Source organism: Rhineura floridana, chromosome 8, assembly GCF_030035675.1.
Source record: "Rhineura floridana isolate rRhiFlo1 chromosome 8, rRhiFlo1.hap2, whole genome shotgun sequence".
NCBI classification, from domain to species: Eukaryota; Metazoa; Chordata; class Lepidosauria; order Squamata; family Rhineuridae; genus Rhineura; species Rhineura floridana.
In genome coordinates this window covers 108,013,079-108,033,560 of record NC_084487.1, presented here as the reverse complement: position 1 = coordinate 108,033,560, position 20,482 = coordinate 108,013,079, and the positions used below count along the sequence as shown (strand labels likewise).

Below are 20,482 nucleotides of genomic sequence, written 5' to 3'. Positions count from 1 at the left end.
GAAGAAGCAAGAGAGATATCTACATATACTCTGCTGCAGCAACATTGTGTTTGTCCAGGACTGCTTGCTTGAATAGCTCTAGCAGAAACTGAGTGATAAACCAGTGGGATAAAGAAAGAAAAATGTAGTGAAACGATACACTTCAGAAATGTGGGTTGTTTTTCCAGATAACACTTAGATTGCTTTTGGCTGGTTTAAACTACTAGAAAGAGCCAGCCCAAGACGAATTGTTGTCTGAGGCAGAATGTTAAACCCAGCCCCAAGTCAAGGTGCCTAATACCCTAGGCAGGTCAAGTTATTTTGGCAGCTGGGGCAAATAATCCCACAATGTCTCTCCCTGGGAGTAAAAGTACAATAATACTAAATTAAACAACTAGCAATTTGCTGCCTTTTCAAGACACCCAACATCATCCAAGTCACATTTTGGAGCACACAAAATTGGTAGTGATGTTGTTTGGAAAATAACTTAATTGCAGGTGGGTCCAGTTATTGCATGAATGTAATCTTTTATTAATTGTTTGCAAAAACTATTTTAGCATATCATTCAAGACCTTTTTTAGTACATGCAAGCAAGCATAAAACCTCAGGAAGAAAGAGAAAATAAACTCAGCTATAGACCATTGACAGGATTTAAGCCAATATGGGGCCACTGAGAAATAAGAAGAGGTATCATCATACCAAAAAATCTTTAGGGGAAAAACCCCTAAGGGGTAACTTCCTCCAAAACTAGCCCAGTGACTGAGCATGCTCAGTGACCACAGAATGCCAAGCATCTATTACAACGGGGAAGGAAAATTGACAGAAGAGGGAGAATGGAGTATCCGGGAAGAACACATGTCTAGCTGGCTGTTCAACATTTTGTTTCAGATCCCACTCATTACAGCTTATCTCCAGCGTTACAGAGGGATAGGTCCCAACTAAATGTTGCAAATAGTAATGTTTGCACAAGTCTGTTTATTTAATGTATTAATTATATGATATAAACAAGATTTTGCACTGGCAGCAGAAACTATGCTTGTCAAAGCTTCCCTGCCAAGTTGCTACTGCAGTCAAAGGACTGAACTTTGGAGCAGGATTTGGCAACCATATTTGAGTGATTCTGTTTTCCTGACATGAACATTGCCCACCTCTAACTTTCTTATGGAGATGTTTTTCTTTTGTGGCATAGAATATTCTTCAAATATGTTTGCTCTAATTAAGGTTTCTTGCTTGCTTTTAGAATTAGAAGATGGTCAGAAACAAGCTATGGTCAGTGAGCGAACAGAAACCTTCACAACTTCACGAAATTTATTGGCCTCTGGAGCAGATGCCATTGAAAGAATTATGTCTTCTTACAAAGAGGTACTGTGTGAACTTACTCTTGACAGCAGAAATGATAGATAAAACATAGTATAGGAAGTCTAAAATAGAATTGTATATACCCAAAGGCACCATTTGAGGGAGGGTGGGAACAGGAAGAAAGGGCAAAATTCTCAGGAAGCTTCAAAAGCTCTTGGATGTATTCAATATTATATTTCAAGGTTGTGTAAAAGAGCATTTGTTGTGGCTTATTTTTATATGTCTTATCATGACCATAGATGTAGGTCTTCCTAAAAACTAAACACAGAGGCTTGAATCCTAAGTTGCTCCTTTGTTCACATAAAGAGGGTAGATTTTCACCAACTTCCCCTTCCATCAGAAGTCCCCTGCAGCATATTCCACACTTTTCTCAAGGGTCCCCAACCACCACTACCACCACCACCACCACCCTTGGATCACTGGGAGTGCAGAGGCAAGGGGAAGATATGAAACTGCTGCTAAGTGAATGTAAATCCTTTGAGGTTTTTAGACTGTATACCACTTAGAAGTTTTTGATAGGATCTAAGTTACAGACACTAAAATAGGGCAGGGGCTCCCAAACAGTGGTCCACAAGCTTCATTCAGCTGCTCTGTGGCATGTCCGCGTTAAATATACATACTGATTTTCAATTGTTTTTCTTGCTTCTTTTATTTCTTAAATTGTATTTAATTGAATTATAATTAGAATTCTATGGAATGTAACTTGTAATACTATAAGATATAATATAAGAAATAAAAGAAGCAATTAAATACAATTAAAAGTCATACAGCATCTAGCATGGCGCATGACAACTGCTACAATAGGAGTAAAACATCACTAAGTGGTCTGCCAAAACCATCAGCAGTGTACAAGTTGGCTGTGGGGGGAAAAAAGGTTTGGGAACTGTTGAAATAGGGGGAAGAGGGAATTGCCACCCCAGATCTCTAAACAGTACCCCTGTGCATACTATTTGGATATTGGTAAAAACACTACGTCAGGTGTGGGGAACCTTTTGCCCTCCAGATGTGGCTGAGCTACAAATCCCATCAGCCCTAGCAAGCGTGGCCAATAGTCAGGGATGATGGGAAATGTTGTTCAACAACATCTGAAGGGCCAAAAGTCCCACACCACTGCACTAGGTATTCTCCTCTTGAGAGCAGAATGGAGAATTTGGTCCATTATTATTCCGTACAGGCAACATTTTAACATAACATCCATTTGCAACCTACAAGTCCAGACTTAAGCACCAGATCCAGGTAACTGTGTGCAGTTTCCCAAGTAGTTTTATATTTCCGTAAGTTCTCGCTGTGAAATATTTGTCTATGCTATTATTATTTATTATTTATTCATGATGAAAACAATACTATGCAATGCAATACTATAGCTACACATGTAGGTTTACAAATATTTTCCTTTTTCCGAAATGCAAGTATGTTGACAGCTTAACAAGTTCCAACATCAAACTTGTATGTTTGTGCCAGAATTATTTTTGAAGCCAGGTTGTTGGGGGTAAAAGGCAACTTGAACTCTCATCATAAACTGCCAGTGTTTCTGGCAGCTTTAATATGATTCGTTGTGAATATTTTTAAAATGTTTTTAATTTTTTAAAAAAATATTATTTAAAAAAATTGCCTTCCAAACTTCCTTTGGAAGGAAGGTCAGGATAAAATAAATAATAATAATAATAATCGTAATACTAAATACAAACATTTGAAGCAAATACCAACCGCAATGCCTACTCTAGTCGTGTCTTAAATTATATATTCATACATGACTATTTACACCAGAATGTCGTAGGGCATGCATTCAAGTGTACGTTTGAACACGTATTTCATTGAAAACACTGCAGCATAGGGCCATTTGGTTGAGAAAGCAAGTGAGTAAGTGGGTACATGATAGAGCCCACTGCCAATCACCTGATGTCACTATGATGTCAGGTGATCCATTTTTCCTTTGTAGCGTGATGGGCTGTGCTAGAAAGGAAAAATCAAGCCCTTCAAGCTCTGCTTTCTGCAGGGGAGAACTAGTGTGGTGCAGTTGTTAGGGTGTCAGTCTAGGACCTGAGTTCAAATCCCACTCAGCCATAAAGCCCGCTAGGTGACCTTGGGCCAGTCACTATCTCTCAGCCTAACCTACCTCACAGTGTTGTTGTGAGGATAAAATGGTGATGGGGTAAGTATGTATGCCACCTTAAGCTCCTTGGAGGAAAGGTGGGCTATAAATGTAGTAATAAATAAATAAAATACTAATATCTTTCACCCTCAAAAAAACACACACTACACTTTCAGGGGCAATTTCTGAAGTGCTTTCTGCAGGGAACTTAGTAGTGCTGCCAATTCCAACAAGTTTGACCTTCCATCCGACCTCTACTTTCAGCTGGAATTGGCTGGCTACGGTAATATCTGTCAGCTGATAACATAATGTCTTATCTTAACTGTGACAGATCCTTTCTTTAGTGTTTTAATGTCACTCCCTGTAATGCTAACAGAAGCTCCTTCTCCTTACCTCCCCATCTCCTTCTGTGTTTTAACTGGCATCTTTTCTTTGATATAAAGTGTAAATTAAAGTGTCCAAGGGGGAAGAAGAAAGGAAGCCAGCCACTGCCCTTACAGATGGTGGCATTTAAATGTGTTTTTTAAAAGGAGTTGCTGCTGTGGGCCACCACTAAGGTAAACACCTCTGCTCTCACCCAAACTGGCAAACCACTTTGGATCCCTACCATTTGAAAAGGCCACTTTCCATGTTTCAGGGCACAGAATATAGAGCTTAGTACTGAGGGTGAAGTCCAAGACATAGAGTAATTCTGCCAGCCCTAAATCAATTTATGGAATTGGCTGCAAGAAGATCTGATGATGCTTCAAATGCATGGAGAATAAGGCTATTGATGGCTACTAGCTGTGATGGTTGTATGTGACCTCCAGGTTTGGAAGCACTATGGCTCTGAATACCTGTATGGGGAAGTAAGAGCCCGAGAGGGCTATTGCGTTCAGTCAAGCCTCTGTGGACTTCCAGATGGCATCTGGTTGGACACTGTAGGAAACAGAAAGAATGCTGGACTAGAGGGATTTTTTTCTCTGATCTGGCAGGGTTGCTGTGATGTTCCTAGTATGCTTCATACAGCACAACTAATGTTTCTCTTTCTTAACTGGTCTTAGTTGGTCCAGATGTTTTGGTTTACTTCCTTTCTGTCAACAGGTGAAGATGGCACATTGCACTTTAGGGATGTCATTATCTGTTGATTGGGAACTTGCAAGCCTTCCCCCCGCCCACCACTTTCTTCATAAACTTGGGGGTGACTTCCTGTGTTTTTTGAAGACAGGCTGAACAAGAGCTGGTGCCAAAGACATAGGAATAATTCCACCCACCATCTATAACAAAGATATCTCTGAAGAATCAGATAAGATAGTGAGGGCCTGAATTGAATGAGCCAACCTTATTGGGGGTGGGACGGTGGGACTTACGTTCAAACATTTTCCTAGACACACAAAAATCAGGCTGTTTCCACCACATAATCTTTCAATGGAATCAACACGCAGCTGAATGATTCTGCCATGAAATTAGTGTGTTTATGTTGCTTCCACATTAAGTTTTTAGTGTGGCATTGCCATGATTTGTTTGCCCATACATACCAATTTATGCAATACTTATACTTTTTAACGATACCCAAATATAGAAGAGCTGTTCTGCTGGCACGTTTTAACAAAGATGTTAGAGGGCAGATTTGCTAAAGTTCCTATCAAGGATTATGTGCTGTCTGCATAATCAGCTGGAACTTTAAACAGAGAACATATAATCTACCCCCTTTTGAGGCAGTTTGCCAGTCGACCTTTAGCGACTCTTCTGAATATTTTCCTTGGGGGAGTCCAATATATTCATTACTGAACAGGCAGTAATATTTCTGAATGTAGTAATATCTCTTAGACATTCAATGACTGTTAGTTTTTTATCTTCACCTTTGCTATTTTGATTTTGTGACTATGTATTTATACAGTTGTATATTCTTTAATAGTTTGTTGACTGCAATAAAAATGTTATTTCCTTGTTGTTTGAACCCATGATTTGAACCCATGTTTAGTGGCGCACAATACTGTCATCCAATCAGTCATTCAGTATTTTCCCTGTAGTTCTTCTGTCTTTTCTCGGATTGCAGGAAGTCTAACTTTAAAAAGAAAAGAAAAAAAGGAAGAAAAGCAGAATTTCCACAACTGTAGATGCCTTTAGTGCTAGTCACCCATCTTTTTAAAAGAGCAGGGTTTTGATAGGGGCAGGGGCATATTAAGAAAGTGAACTTATCACCACTCAACACACATTCATTATCACCTTTGGGTGGGGGCCATTTCATGACCCCATTTTTGTTCTTGTAATCAGTCTTTTAACTATAACTAAAATGCTTTTTTAGATATGTATATAATTGTAAAGAAATTGTAAACTATAAGATCATAATGCTGTGGCATTATTTTAATATAGTGTTATAGCACTATGGGATTACAGTAATACCTCAGTTAACAAAGTAGATGTGTTCCTGGACATTACTTGTTCAAAAGAAACTCTGGTACCAGCGGTAGGAATAACATGGAAAGAACAGGGATAGGTTCCTGCGCCCACTCATAGATGGTGGGGACAGCTTCAACAGGGTGCCTACCTGGCACCCACCCACTCCTCCTTCTCCTCTTCTGAATCATATTGGATCCTTCCTTCCCCAGCCTTGGGAGAAAGCAAGGTATCTCTTTAATGCAAAGCAAACACTGAGACTTGTCCGTTGCACCCTAGCAAAGCAAAAGCACAGGCTTGAAAATTTATCCATAGCAAGGCAAAGACACAGGCTGGTCAGTTTCACCTTAAAGCAAAGGCACAGACTTGAAAGATTGTCCATAGCAAAGCAAAGCTTGCCAGTTTCACCTCTTAAAAAGCCTTTGTTAAAAGGAGCTTCATTCCTGGAGAATTCCTTCACTGAGGTATTACTGTATACCAGCCTTTCCCAACCAGTGTGCCTCCAGATGTTGTTGGACCACAACTCCCATCTTCCTGACCACTGGTAATGCTGGCTGAGGCTGATGGGAGTTGTGGTCCAACAACATCTGGTGGCCCACTAGTTAGGAAAGGCTGCTGTATACCATGGTGTTATAGCACTATTACACCCTCTTTCTAGCCCACGAAGTGTTTTACAAAAAATTAAAAGATCAATTAAAATAGTAATAAACTGGGTCATAAAGTGGTGCCAATCACAAGGGTTCTAGTGAATGTATGCTGACCTGCAGTTGTGTTATCCCCACTGATGCAGGCAGATCATAGCAGAATGTACATACAGAAAAGACAATAGTGTGGAAAGTTCACTGCAATTCCGCTTGTAGCTTTCAGTGGAAGACCAATGACTGGGTATTGCGGGAGCCACATGTCTGGAGACAGTGTGTGTGTGTGTAGCAGTAGCAGTCTGAATGTATGTATGTTTGACCTGATATGTGAGCACACACACCGGTGTGTGTATACATACATGCAGCCAGATGAAGGGAGACCACAAGATCCAACTTCAATCCAAGTGCAAAATCCCTCCTCAAAATAACAACTTAAAACAAATATTTTCGTGATGGAAAGAGGGAATACCTCTGCTAGTTCCTTATCCCAAAAACAGGCAAATAAATACGAAACCCTATTCTTTTAAAATGAATCAAATCTACTGGTTGGTGGGTGTCCTGACACTATCCTAGATTCTGATGTTTATAAGTACATCTGAAAGTCACCCTAGGAAAGTATGTATGTCTGTGACAAATACTTTAGATCTAGAGTTGCTTTCAGTATTGGTCACCAGGCAGTAGGTGATGCCAACTGAATGACATTACATGTCTTTAAGAGGTTGGAACTGGAAATGAAAGAGAGAAGGATAGTACTTATTTATTCTTTGATGTTATTTATGGCAACCTTATCCCTTTTGCAGATGAGCACTGTTTTCTGTAGTGCATAGCATACATACATTTGAACTTGGTCCACAACTCACATACATCCAACTTAATTTTTTGTTCAGTGCCCACAGTCCTAAAAACTAGCTGCTGAAGATTCTGCTGTCTTGCCATCCTGTTAATTGTGGGTGACATCATCATCATTACTTACAACAACAGGGAAGTTGACCTTCATTGGTCTGTTCCTCTCTATTGGAAGAAATATCTGATACATATCAAGACTGGATTCAGAGCTTTCTTTCTCATGAATAACACAACACATGACATATAACATGGTAGAATATTTGGTAGAATAAAAGAAACACACCAATAATTCATCCACACAGTTGTTTTTTAATCTTCGCAATCATTTATCATATTTCAGGTCACAGAGTTAGCTGGCTACACAGCTCGTGTATACAACATGTTTTCAGTCTTTGATGAAGTGAAGAGGGGCATTTACAAAAGGATGGCTTTTTCCCAAGAATGTGAAAGCAGTAACAAGAAGAGAGAGAAAACAGAACGACATATTGATGGCCCGTTAGAAATCAAGGGTAATTAATACTACATTTATTTATTTTTTAAGATTCTACTTTAACAGGGTACAATTTAAAATTTAAACACTGGGGCACCTATTGAAACAAAAATATTTGTTGCACACTTACCCCATTCGCTTTCCTTTGTACAAGAGGTCCTGATACCTTCTGCTCCCAGCTATGTATATTCCTCGCCCAACTCTTTGCTTTTATAAAGTGCTGTATAAGATGCTAAGGGCTAGTTTATGTGTTCAGATACATCACATGGTATGTGGTTCCTGTGGCTGTACCATTTCTGATGTGATGTGGTATATCTGAATATTTGACCTCATCAAAATCTCCCTGTGCATAGAAAAATAGCAAATCCTATTCTAGTTTAGCCTTCTCCTTAGCATACTTTTTTTAATGTGGCAGTGCACACAAACTTTCCCTTCTCCACCTTGGTACAATCCCAGGAGCTGCATAAGTAAATTAGGCAAAGGTCTTCTGCTAATGATGGCATTTCAATATTTTCCTTCCAAATCTCTGTGTCTCCTCCTTTCTCTTCATGCCTGCTAGTTCCCACTGTATGGGATGCTGCTTGTCTTCCATTACTCCTCTCTTTGGACATCTTGGTGATTCTTCACAAGCAATGAGGACAGTTCCAGTTCACTCTGTGTTTTGGAGTGACCTCGGACCTATGAGTGGATTGGAATGTAGATCTGTGGATTATGTCCCATAATCAACAAATCAAACTGCACATGGGTCCACACTGTCCTTATAGGTGGTCTAAATACTGCCCTATTCTTCCCTTAACATTTAAAAAACTGTTATAAAATTCTCCTAGGAAACAACTATACATCGTAAAGTGCAGTCCCTCCTGTGGAATTGTACAGAGCAAAAAAGAATACTGCTCCCCACTACCTAATGAACATCCATCTTTTTTCCATACAGAGCCCCTTGTAAGGCTTCCAGGGACACTGTGCAGAAAAAAATATGGCTGCATGATCTGAATCAGGGCCCATGCTCCTGCTGTTTGCATTGGGAGGAAAGCTCTGATCTGAAAGCCCCCAATGGGACTGCAGTGATGGAGAGTGGGGTTAGGGGGAGAGAGGTTGAAGTCTTCCAAACTATCAGGTCTTGATCCAGGTTGAGCTGTTATTTATTTGATTGCTAATTGTGTGAATAACATGGTATCTATTTTGGCCCTCAAACTGCGAAGCACTGATGGATTGTGCCTTTCTGTTGAAGTGAATAGGGACACTTCTTTTACGCAAAGATTTATGCTAGAATTTGCAAGCCATTTATTCTGGAGTTGCCTTGAAGCACTTATATGGATTATGGAGAAACTCTTCCAGAGTCAAGGGAATGAAAATTACAACCTCTCTATGTAACATGTAGACCATGAAGGGGAAAATCTGTACTAGATGTTCCTAACAATATGTCAAGTTGCTATTATTTTTCCGTTGGTTCTCATAAGTCAGTCATATAGCCCACTACTTTTTTTTTTACAATAATTTTTATTCAAATTTTCATAAAACATAGAAAACAAAATCATAAAACATTCAAAGACAAAAAACAAAACAAAACAAAAATGATTAAACAAAAAAAAATAAAATGTTGACTTCCCATTTGTCACATATCAAATCAGTTATAGGTCTACAATATATAACAATCCTGTCTCTTAAATCATATTATAAAATCACTTTCCTCCAGTAGTTATCTTAATTAATCATCAAATCTCATAAACATTACTTTATTCTTTCCACAAAAAGTCAAAGAGAGGTTTCAATTCTTTAAGAAATATATCTATCAATTTTTCTCCAAATAAACATGTCAATTAATCCATCTCGTTAATAATTATAATAATCTTATTGTCATAACCATAGTCCAAATAAACATTTCGATTAATCCATCTCATCAGAATCTGTTAGGTCCAATAATTTCAATAGCCATTATTCCATTATCCCTATTAGTTCCATCTTCCATCTTCAATAGTCCTGTTAAGTCCAGTAATTTCAGTGTCCAATCTTCCAGTATCAGTATTCCATAATAATCTTACTGTTGTAGCCATAGTCATATAATAAGAGTCTGATGGGAATTTTCTCTATCCCAAATATTTCCTTGCCATCCATTCTGAATAAGTTGCTGAAATACTGTTGTAAAGTCATATCTGTGTTCTTCTTTTTTACAAAATGCACTGGCTCATCTCTTAAGAGTTTTTCCATTGTCACATGGCTGCAGTTAATTCCATAGATTTTCTCTATATCAAGCTCCATCACATCATTCCAGTCCAGAAGATTATCCAAGCCATCGATAACTTTATCTCTAATATCTTCATTAATTTCTTCAGAGATAACGTTAAATTCCAAACAGTAGATTTTATTTCTAAAATCCATAAACTCCAGATCTTTTTCCAATTCCACATTTGTTCCAATCTCCAGGGCTTGTATCTTCCCTTTATTTTTTCTTTTCTCATCTCTGATCTCATTCTCCTCTCTCACAGGATCCCCTATTTCTTTAAGCTCCTGCGTCATTTTGCTCAGTTCAATTTTCAGCTCCTTACTACCCTGTCGCAGGGTTTGTTTCGTTATCTCAATCTCATCCATTATTTTCTGAAACATAATTACTTCCAGATTCTCAGCCACTTTCTTGATTGCCATTTTTAAAACCACGAAAACCAAGCAAAACAAAAATAAAGAAGAACCACTTCTTATTTCAGCAACAATTGGGTTAATATTCCAGGCTTGATGACATCACAGTATAAACAGAGCAACCTGCCTTATCTCTCTATGTTCAAGAATGCAAAACAAATTTAGTTTCCAGCATCAAAACAGTTAGTGGCGTCGTGAAGAAGCAGATTCGTCAAAATAAAATAGACCAAAAAGAGAATAGTCCCAGACAATATAATATTCCTCGGAATAGAAATCAGGAATAGAAATCCCTCTTCTGTTTATTATCTTTAGAATGCACTTCCAGGACAGCTTTTTGCGACAGAAACAGAGATAAGCTGTTAATTTCGTGAATAACAGAGAAGAGCTATATCTCACCCAGAAGTTGTCCAAAGCCGATCAATCTGACAAATCTCCTTTTGCTGCAACAATTTAAACCAAGAAAAAAAATAATAGAAAGAAGGGTGCTTGCCTGTTAGTCCGTTCTCTCTTTAAAGAAAAGATAAACGTATCGCTTAAGCAGATAGAGCTTGTTAGGAAGTCCGTCCGGCATTGTTGGCTGGACCTTATCTCATAAATTAATGAAATCCAGTCCTCCCAACAAAAACAGGCTTTTGAGGTTGATCTCTACGTTTCTCCCTGCCCGGGAGAAATTTCATCAGTCAAAAAAAAAATGTTCTGACTGATTTATATCTGAATAAGCTTCTTTTGAGGCGGGAGCCCGTCCCAAAAGCAGGCACAAGCGAAGTCACCCTTCCCGGAAGTCTCAGTCATATAGCCCACTACTGTAGTTATTGTAATCTGCCAATATATTGGCATAAAAATGGGAGATGAAGGAAGGTCACTCTACAAACATATTGTCCAAGTGTGACTGTAATGTGGTGGCACTGCAGAACTCGTTCTTTGGTTACAAACCTGGATTATTTAAAAGCATATCAGAACTCTTTTTAACCTTTGGAGAAATGCTACCAGACCTTATAATGAATCATTTGTTTCATGTACTTTGGGAACAATTGTTCAATAGTATTCCATTTTCATTTGGAATGGTGTAAGTCTTTGATAAAAGATATTCATTCAGCGATACATTCTTGCTATGAAAAAGATTTTGGTATTTAGGTTAGACATGTGGATTGATAGAAGTAAAGAAGTCAAATGGCTCTGCTTTTTTACTTTCTAAACACACTGTTCAGTTTCTGCTAATTTGTAGCTGAGCATGCTTTATATATTGAAATACAGTGACTATAGATGCTAGAAGCTGGTTTCAGGGTAATGTTTAAGTTTAGATACACAGAAAGCAACAGTTGTGAGACTCCTATGTAACATTAGGTAAGGCAGTGCTCTTCATATCCAACCAAAAGGAGACAAGCAACCTTTTCTATGGCCCAGCACACTACAGTGTATTCCAGCCAAATGCTGTTCACTTGAGAAAGAGTGTTCATGCTCCATCTGCTGGGGCTTAAAAGAAACAACCATGCAATGTGCTTTAATGCTCTTTGTAAATGTACTGCCTTCAAATCGATTCCCACTTATGGTGACCTTATAAATAGGGTTTTCATGAGGCTGAGAAGCAGTGACTGGCCCAAGATCACCCAGCAAGCTTCATGGCTATGTGGGGATTTGAACCCTGGTCTCCCAGGTAATAGTCCAACACCTTAACCACTACACCATACTGGCTCAGAATTTAATGCTCTTTAATCATCCCTAATACCATTCATTATCTCTAATGCTAAGTGCCGGTTTAGCCAAGGAGTGTTTGTAGACATAAAAGATTCTGAAAGAAGGAGACAATTTGGGTGTATCCACAACCTCTACTGTATAATAGCCACTTAGGAGATTTACGGTGCACTGGCAAGTGACCACATAGAGCAAGGATAGCCAATGTGATGCCCTTCAGATGTTGTTGGACGACAACTCCCATCAGCCTCAGCCAGCATGACCAGAAGTCTGCACAACATATGAAGCAGACCTTTAGTGTTGTGGCACCCACCCTTTGGAATTCTCTCCTTTTAAATATTAGCAGGCACCATCTCAGTTATCTTTTGGGCACCTACTGAAGACCTTCCTCATTCAACAAGCCTTTTAAATAGAGACTTTATCCCAACCTGTCTCTGTGTTGGTATTACTTTTTAAGATGTTTTTAAAGATGCTTTGTTTTAATATGTTTTAAAGTCTTTTGTTTTTAAGATGTTTTATAATGTTTTAGTGTTTTTGTTTGCTGCCCTGGGCTCCTTCTAGGAGGAAGGGTGGGATATAGATTTAATAAATAAATAATAAATAATAGTTAGGGACAGGGCCGGTGCCAGGCATGACTGGGTCCTTGGGCACCAGCCTGCTCCAGGCCCATGGCGCTGTAGCGCAACACCCTCCCCATACAGGTGGTGTGGGGCTAATAAGCCTGCCCACACACCGCACCTACCTCTTGTGTCATGTGAATGACATGAACGCATGGCGTGCTTGCTTGCCATCACCCAAAATGGCAGTGGAGGCATCAACCCCTCAGGGAAGCCCCTGCTGCCATCTTGGGAGCGTATGGCATTAACACTTATGGGAGAGGTAGGTATTGAAGTCTGCACTGTGTGTATTGGGGGGGTGCATGGGAGGACCCTTTCCGCAATCTGCAGCAAGATTGGGTTGTAGGACCCAGTGCTACCACAGATCCCAAAATATGAACACCACCCTCCCACCCTAAGGAAGGGTCCTTCAGGGGCTCCTCTGGACTGAAGGGGTCCTTGGCCAGAGCCCAGCCTGACTGCCCTCTGGCACTAGCCCTGATTAGGGCTAATGGGAGTTGAAGTCCAACAACATCTGGAGGGCACAGCTTTGGCCACCCCTGAGATAGAGACTGTCTTCTCCAGCCATGTGGCAAGTGGAGTGCTGCTGTGTTCCACTAAAGGGAAGCAATAGGGGGAAGGTCCAATGTTTTGATTGCTCCTAGCCAGAGGCTACAGATGGAAGTATTCAGAGCTAACACAACATTAGATTTTTAAACAGCCACCATGTCGTAAATGTTCATGTGCATCTAGCCTCACTTAGGTGTTGACAGTGGCATAATGGAGATGGAGCAGTTGCAAACTGCTTGTAAAGGACCCTTAATGACTGTTACTCAAGCATAATTCCATAGAAGGGAAATGAGGAAACTCCCCCCTCATTTCTGCATTCTGAATGAAAGTGCACCAGATGGCATGAACATGGGAGTGATAATATCAATCATATGTGGATCAAGAAACTCTAAGGCTGTGCACACACCATACACTTAAAGCATATGGCTTCCCCCAGAGAATCCCAGGAACTGTAGTTTACCTGTCACAGAGCTAAACCTCCCAGCACCCTTAACAAACTACAATTCTCAGGATTCTTTAAGGAAGTAATGGGATTTAAATGTATGGTGTGTATGCAGCCTAGAGAAGGAAAATTCAGATTCTAGACAAACTATGAGCAGAATTTGAACGTTTATTTATTTATTTGTTAGATTGATATCTAATAATACGTTATGTTTGACGAAGCATAAAATGCATGTTATTCAAGAAAAACATTTTCAAAAGTGGCCTTTCTCTTTTGTTCTTAAAACTTCCAGAATTTAATTTTATAACATGGTATCTTAATTAATATACATGATACCCTTTGTAACTACTACATAAGACATATTTGCAATTGTTATGCTTAGGGTATGTCTGACATGAAGGAAGGTTATTAAGATGGTTACCGATTAAGTAACAAAGACTTAACATTTCATATAATCTAACATCACTTCAAGTGTGGAGTCTTTCAGTGGATGCAATTCACATGCAAGTTATCCAGCGATGAGCATATTTGCATGAATAAGCCCCCCTAAGACTGACAACTTTTTGTCTGTCTACCTGTACATGTGTGTACTCTACTAATACATATTTTGCTTGTTTGTTTGTTTTTACTTGTAGGAAGTGTGATAGATGTTGATCATGGAATTATCTGTGAAAATGTTCCTGTTATCACCCCAAATGGAGATGTGGTGGTTTCCAGGCTAAACTTCAAAGTAAGATGATATGCAAGACTCTTCTAATTGTTGCCATCACCATTAGCACAAACGCAGCATGTACCTTATGTTAATTGAATGGACGAGAAAATGGAAAAGAGGGGAAATCAAGAAAGGTAGGCATAGTGGCTCAAACGGTTAGAGGCAGATGTGCACCGTTTATCCCACTTCGAGAGACAGAGAGATAGGTCTCAGGCTGTTGTCCACATGTTCAGTCAACGAGTGGAGGAGAACAGGATTCTACACATCTGTTGGCCTTCTCCGTGCCTCCAACACCATTGTGCAGAATATGAGAAATGGCTCCACATGGATACCACTGTTACACATTGCAATGGAATGTTCCAAGCACCCAGGGCCACTCCAGAGTTATGTTGCCTTTATTACAGTACAGTTGCAGTTAGATATTTAGCTTTGCTTCCTAAGTGGACAAGTAATGCTGCTTCTTGTATTACAAACATCATCAAGTCAAGATTATTAAAGCTGGGCAGCTGCTATGTTCTTAATACATCCTTCAGACTTCAGAATTCATGATGCTGAAGGGACTATAAATGCAGCATGTGTGTACACCGGGGGTAGACAACATGGTGTCCTCCAGATGTTGTTGGACTTCAATTCCTATCAGTTCTACGTAGCACAGGTAATGATCAAGGGTGATGGGAATTGTAGCCCAACAATATCTGGAGACTGCCATGTTTGCTTCCCTTCATGTACGAAGATAACTATGGCCAGCAATTGGTGATGACAATGCTAAACAGACAAGTTGAAATCAAAATGCAGATGGGTTTTCATCACAGTTTCATTCAGTAGAGTCAGAAAATGGATTTCATTGAAGATTTTGTCCTAGGGCTCTGCATATCCCTGATAAAAACGCACATCTTTTGCTATTTTCAGACAATTTCTCTAGCCATGTCTTTTATTGCTTAGGAAGAGAAATTAAAGTAAGAAGCATTTTAAAACATATCACTTGCTTCAAAGTCCTTTGAGACTTAGGATGGAATCCAACATTGAGCAGGAGAACACTTTTGCTCATGCAGTAGGACTTCACCTTCCTCTCCTCCTATTTGCTGTCCTGTGAGCACCCCAGAAATTAGCTCTAGGGGGCCCCTGATTCTCCAGACCAGCTTTTGAGGATGGGTGGGGGTTTCAGGGAGAGGAGAGGAAGGTGAAATCCTATTGTGTGAGCAGAAGTCTGTTCTGCTCATACATGAAAAATGTGAGATACAGCCCTTAGCTTCCTTGATTTTTTGAACGGCTCCTAATGAGAGTCTCTTACATTTATTTACTTTAGTGACACAAGAAGTGACATTACTGGATCATTCAAAGCTGCACAATTAATTAACACTGGATGCAAATTAACACTGTAGCTAAGGAAAAAACTGGCATGAAGTTGCTGTACTACCATCACTTTGTGTCTCTTTTCCTTGTAATATCTTGCTTGGCGTACTGTGAGATTCAGCTGTCCATCCCACAACATTGACTGTTGGCAGTGACAGGACTGGTCAATGTTGCATCATGTGTTATGTTAAGCTAGGTATTATGCAAAAGAGGCATGACATAGTAGCCATATTATAGCCCATAAAGACAGAATAGAAAGTATGTTTGATAGAAAGCTCGCGGGGGTGGTGGTGGTATTAACAGAACCCACTGAGTTATTGGGTTTTTAGTTACAGAAAATAATTTTAACTAGGTTGTTTGTAGTTGTTTAATCTATCCCATCCTTCTGGGCCAGGTGAGAGCATACATTCAATAAGTATCTTCTGTTCCCAGCTTCTTTACTTCAGCTACATCCACACCATACATTTTATTTATTTATTATTTGATTTATATCCCACCTTTCCTCCCAGCAGGAGCCCAGGGCGGCAAACAGAAATGCTAAAAACACTTTAAAACATCATAAAAAGACCTTAAAATACATTAAAACAAAACAACGTTAAAAACATTTTTAAAAACCTTTAAAAACATTTTTAAAAACAAAAAAGGGTTAAAACATATTATTATTATTGAAAGCAATTCTAACACAGACGCAGACTGGGATAGGTCTCAACTTAAAAGGCTTGTTGAAAGAGGAAAGTCTTCAAAAGGCGCCAAAAAGATAGCAGAGATGCTAAAGTTCCAAAGAATCATGGGAACTATAGTGTAAGGGCGCTGGAAAATGTAGCTCTGTGAGGGGTAAATTAAAGTTCCCAGGATTCTTTGGGGGAAGCCCTGTCCTTTAAATATGCTTATGACTCCTTCACATAGCTTTACTGCAGGGAGTTACTTTTTCTTCACATTGCCCCAGCCATCTCCATAGAGAATAAGGTGGCCAGATTTTATATGAGACAAGCTCTCAGCCTTCTTTATGCAGTTATTACAAGGGTGGATTTTTAAAAATACGCTGTAAGAGAAGAAATGTATTCTGAAATTCTCCCTTTTCTTGAACTGTTAAATGCATAAAGCATCTAAAGAGGCTGGGCTCTGGGAATCCTTCCCTGACTTTTTGAAAGCTCTAAACAAGGATTGTATATCAGTAAACTGATCCTGTTCCTATTAAAGTCACTAGAAGCCTCCAGGATTTGAAGCATGGGTTATGTCCAACTGAAGGTCTCAAATGGACATTAAGTTGTAAAGGAGCCAAGCAAATGTCCATGCTATGGAATTGCAAACTTCGGAGAGTGAGCAGAATCTCAGGAAAAAAATCTCTAGGAAACTGTCAATAGGGAGGGAACTGATCTTTATTCTTCCATGTTCTTAATGCTGTTTCCTGATCCTGACTTGAACATCAATATTAGCCAACAGTTCCTCTGGTTTTCCCATTCATTTCAATATAAAGAGTCAGTCTGCATCCACTGAGATGAAACTGGATTCACCTGAGCACAGTCATTAATGGCAGAGTACCAGTGATGAAAGTAGATTATGTGATTTTCCAGATATCCCATAATCTTTGCTAGAGGATCACTTTGGGGACTATCTTCACAGTAAAGACTAGGAGCACATAACCTCTGTCCCTGTGTGTATGTGATAACATCTTATCATACGCATATATCATATGTAATTGACCCCCCCCCCATTCCTCATGTGGTGAGGGGTCATTACCCACTATTTTACCAAGTGTATAATGCGGCTGGGTGGTTGAATATGCAAATCAGCTCTCAGCCAATTAATGTGATGAAATACATTGTATACATTACCTGGCTCAGAGCTGATCTACATATGCAACCAGCTGGCAATACTATATGCTTGGTGAAGTAGTAAGTACATATTTATTCCTGACATTTTCCCTACTGAAAAATGCACATGGAACACTGGATTTCACCACACAGAGAGACAGAACAGCATGGGAAGTGCTTGTCCATGATACCATCTTGTGCCACTGGGGAATGTATGCTGATATTGCAACAATGTGAGCAGGGCTGATTATGTGCATATTTCTCACTTGATCAGCGCTTCACTGGGTAAGAGCATAGATCAGGTGGGAAAGACCCAGGGCTTTTTTTGTGACAGTACCCACAGGTATGGAGTACCAGCACCTCTTTTTTTGTTGTTGCCCATTGCAGCCATTTTGTGCTGGCACCCACAGCACTTTTAGCAAGATATTAGTCCCAGCACCTCATTTTTTATTAAAAAAGCACTAGAAAGACCCAATCAATTGGCCTCATCTGTGCAGTTACAATATTCTTAAACACACTCCTCAGTAGTATGAGATTGTGCCATAGATTAGCAGCTCCCACATTAGTTTATTAGTACTGTGGTGCTCCTAACTGATGTAATTACTGTGTGTGGTCTCTTATGAAAGAGACACGTTCTAACTGTGCAGATGGGGAAAACATTCTGAGGACCTTAGATTTCACGAAAGCTGATTTTAGCAAGCTCAGGGAAATGATGGGTAGGATCCCGTGGCTAGATAGACTAAAGAAAAAAGGAGCCCAAGAAGCGTGGGAGTTCATGAAGAAGGTATTACAAAAAGCGCAATCGCAAACAATTCCAAAGAGGAAGAAAAACGGAAGACATCGGAAAAAGCCAATGTGGCTACACGGAAGACTGGTGGAGGAGGTAAAAATAAAAAAGAGCATGTATAAAGAATGGAAGGAAGGATGCATCACCAAGGAAGAGTACCGACAAGCAGCTCGGGCTTGCAGGAATAGTGTAAGGAAAGCTAAAACCCAGAATGAGCTGAGGCTGGCGAGGGAAGCGAGGAACAACAAAAAGGGGGTTTTCAGATATGTTTGAAGCAAGAGAAAGACCAAGGAAATGGTGGGACTGCTGCTCAGTGAGGATGGCAAAATGTTGACAGATAACAAGGAAAAGGCAGAACTGCTCAACGCCTATTTTGTCTCCATTTTCTCCCAAAAAGGGAACAGTGTGCAACCTTGCATCGGTAGCAATCTCAGTAAGGGGTCGGGATTGCAGTTCAAGATTGATAAGGAGATAGTCAGGAAATACCTAGTTAACCTAAATGAGTTCAAATCTCCAGGACCTGATGAACTGCATCCCAGAGTATTGAAGGAACTTGCTGATGTACTCTCGGAACCTCTTGCCATCATCTTTGAGAAATCCTGGAGAACGGGAGAGGTGCCGGAGGATTGGAGACGGGCAAACGTCATCCCGCTCTTTAAAAAGGGTAAAAAAGAAGATCCGGGGAATTACAGGCCGGTCAGTCTGACTTCAATACCGGGAAAGATATTAGAACAGATAAGAAAAGAGTCCATTGGCAACTATCTAGATGACAATGCTGTGATTAGTAGGAGCCAGCATGGGTTTATCAAGAAAAAATCCTGTAAAACTAATCTCATCTCTTTTTTTGATCGGGTCACTAGCTTAGTAGATGGTGGAAATGCTGTAGATGTCATCTATCTAGATTTCAGCAAAGCGTTTCACAAAGTCCCCCACGACCTTTTGATTAGCAAACTGGTCAAATGCGGACTACATGGAAATACTGTCAGGTTGTCCAGTCCAGAGCCAAAAGAATGAGGCTGGAGTGTGTGTGCAAGTAAATCTCGTTTTATTAGAGTAATGGATACATCAAAGGCACAGCTCAAAGACACAGCTCAAAGATGGCGACGAGAGAGGATGTTTGATTGGGAGCTCTGCACCTCAGCTCCTAATTTCTTCCCTTTCTACCGCCTGGTATTTATCATCTTACCTTATCATCGATGTCTTTGCTTATGCTTATGCTTATGCCGGCGTTGGTACGATATTGGACTGTGGCTGGACTTTACATCTTTGCCTGGACCCAGTTTTGCTGTTTTGGCCTTTGGTTCGGGGCGGAGCCGCGGCTCTTGGGTTGCTCTGACCCGTTGCGGAGTTCCATCTTTGGCGTGCTACGGCTGGAGTGTGTTGGGGGCCGCTGTTGCCGCAGCGTTGCTGCCCTGGCTGCTGCGGTTCTCGAGGAGTCGCTGCCCTCCGGGTGCTTCTCGAGTGCTTTTGGGCCGTTTGTTTCTGGGCCCGTTGTTTGGTCTCCGGCGTGGCTCTGGCCGTTTCGGATTTACAACTGCTGCTGCCTTGGCTTTTGTTGTTGCTGCCGCTGCTCTCCGGGTCTTCTGGACTGCCTGTTGGTCGGTGTTCGGCTTTGTCGTCGGTCGCCGGCTGCAACACGCCTGTGAGTCCTGGATCGATGCTGCTAGGTTCCACTGCTTCTGCCTGCTGCTCTGTCGCTGGATCGATGCTGCTGGGTTCCGCTGCTTCTGCCTGCTGCTCTGTCGCTGTTTCATCGTGGCTTTCTGCCTGCTTGCCGCCACTCCATTCAAGTTCGCTGCTTGGGGCGTGTCTTGTCCTCTGGCTTGCTTACTTGCTGTTTACTGGGTCGCGGGCAGATATTTTACAACTTTATTTGATGACATTACTTATGGATGAAGCTTGATGCGGAGGAGAATTTTAATGTCGGCTGCTATTGTTGCTGTTTGGGTGCATTTTAATTGTCTGTTTGTTTTGTCTGTTGTGTGTATGAATGAGATTGTGTGGACGTGTTTGTGTATATTTATGTGTATTTTTATGCGTTGTTGTGTGAATGTGTTTGTTTGTATTTAAATATTTTTAAAATGTGCCTGGGGGAG

General features: G+C 40.4%; 1 protein-coding gene across 3 annotated transcripts in view; it reads left to right on the top strand.

Moving 5' to 3' along the window:
* Positions 1-20,482, top strand: part of ABCD2 (ATP binding cassette subfamily D member 2) — a 112,659-nt gene that overhangs the window by 63,424 nt on the left and 28,753 nt on the right. For all 3 annotated transcript variants that reach the window (XM_061640329.1, XM_061640330.1, XM_061640328.1), the window contains exons 3-5: positions 1,220-1,341; positions 7,637-7,805; positions 14,356-14,450. In XM_061640329.1, the coding sequence (XP_061496313.1) occupies positions 1,220-1,341; positions 7,637-7,805; positions 14,356-14,450 (386 nt within the window). The remainder of the gene's footprint in view (positions 1-1,219; positions 1,342-7,636; positions 7,806-14,355; positions 14,451-20,482) is intronic.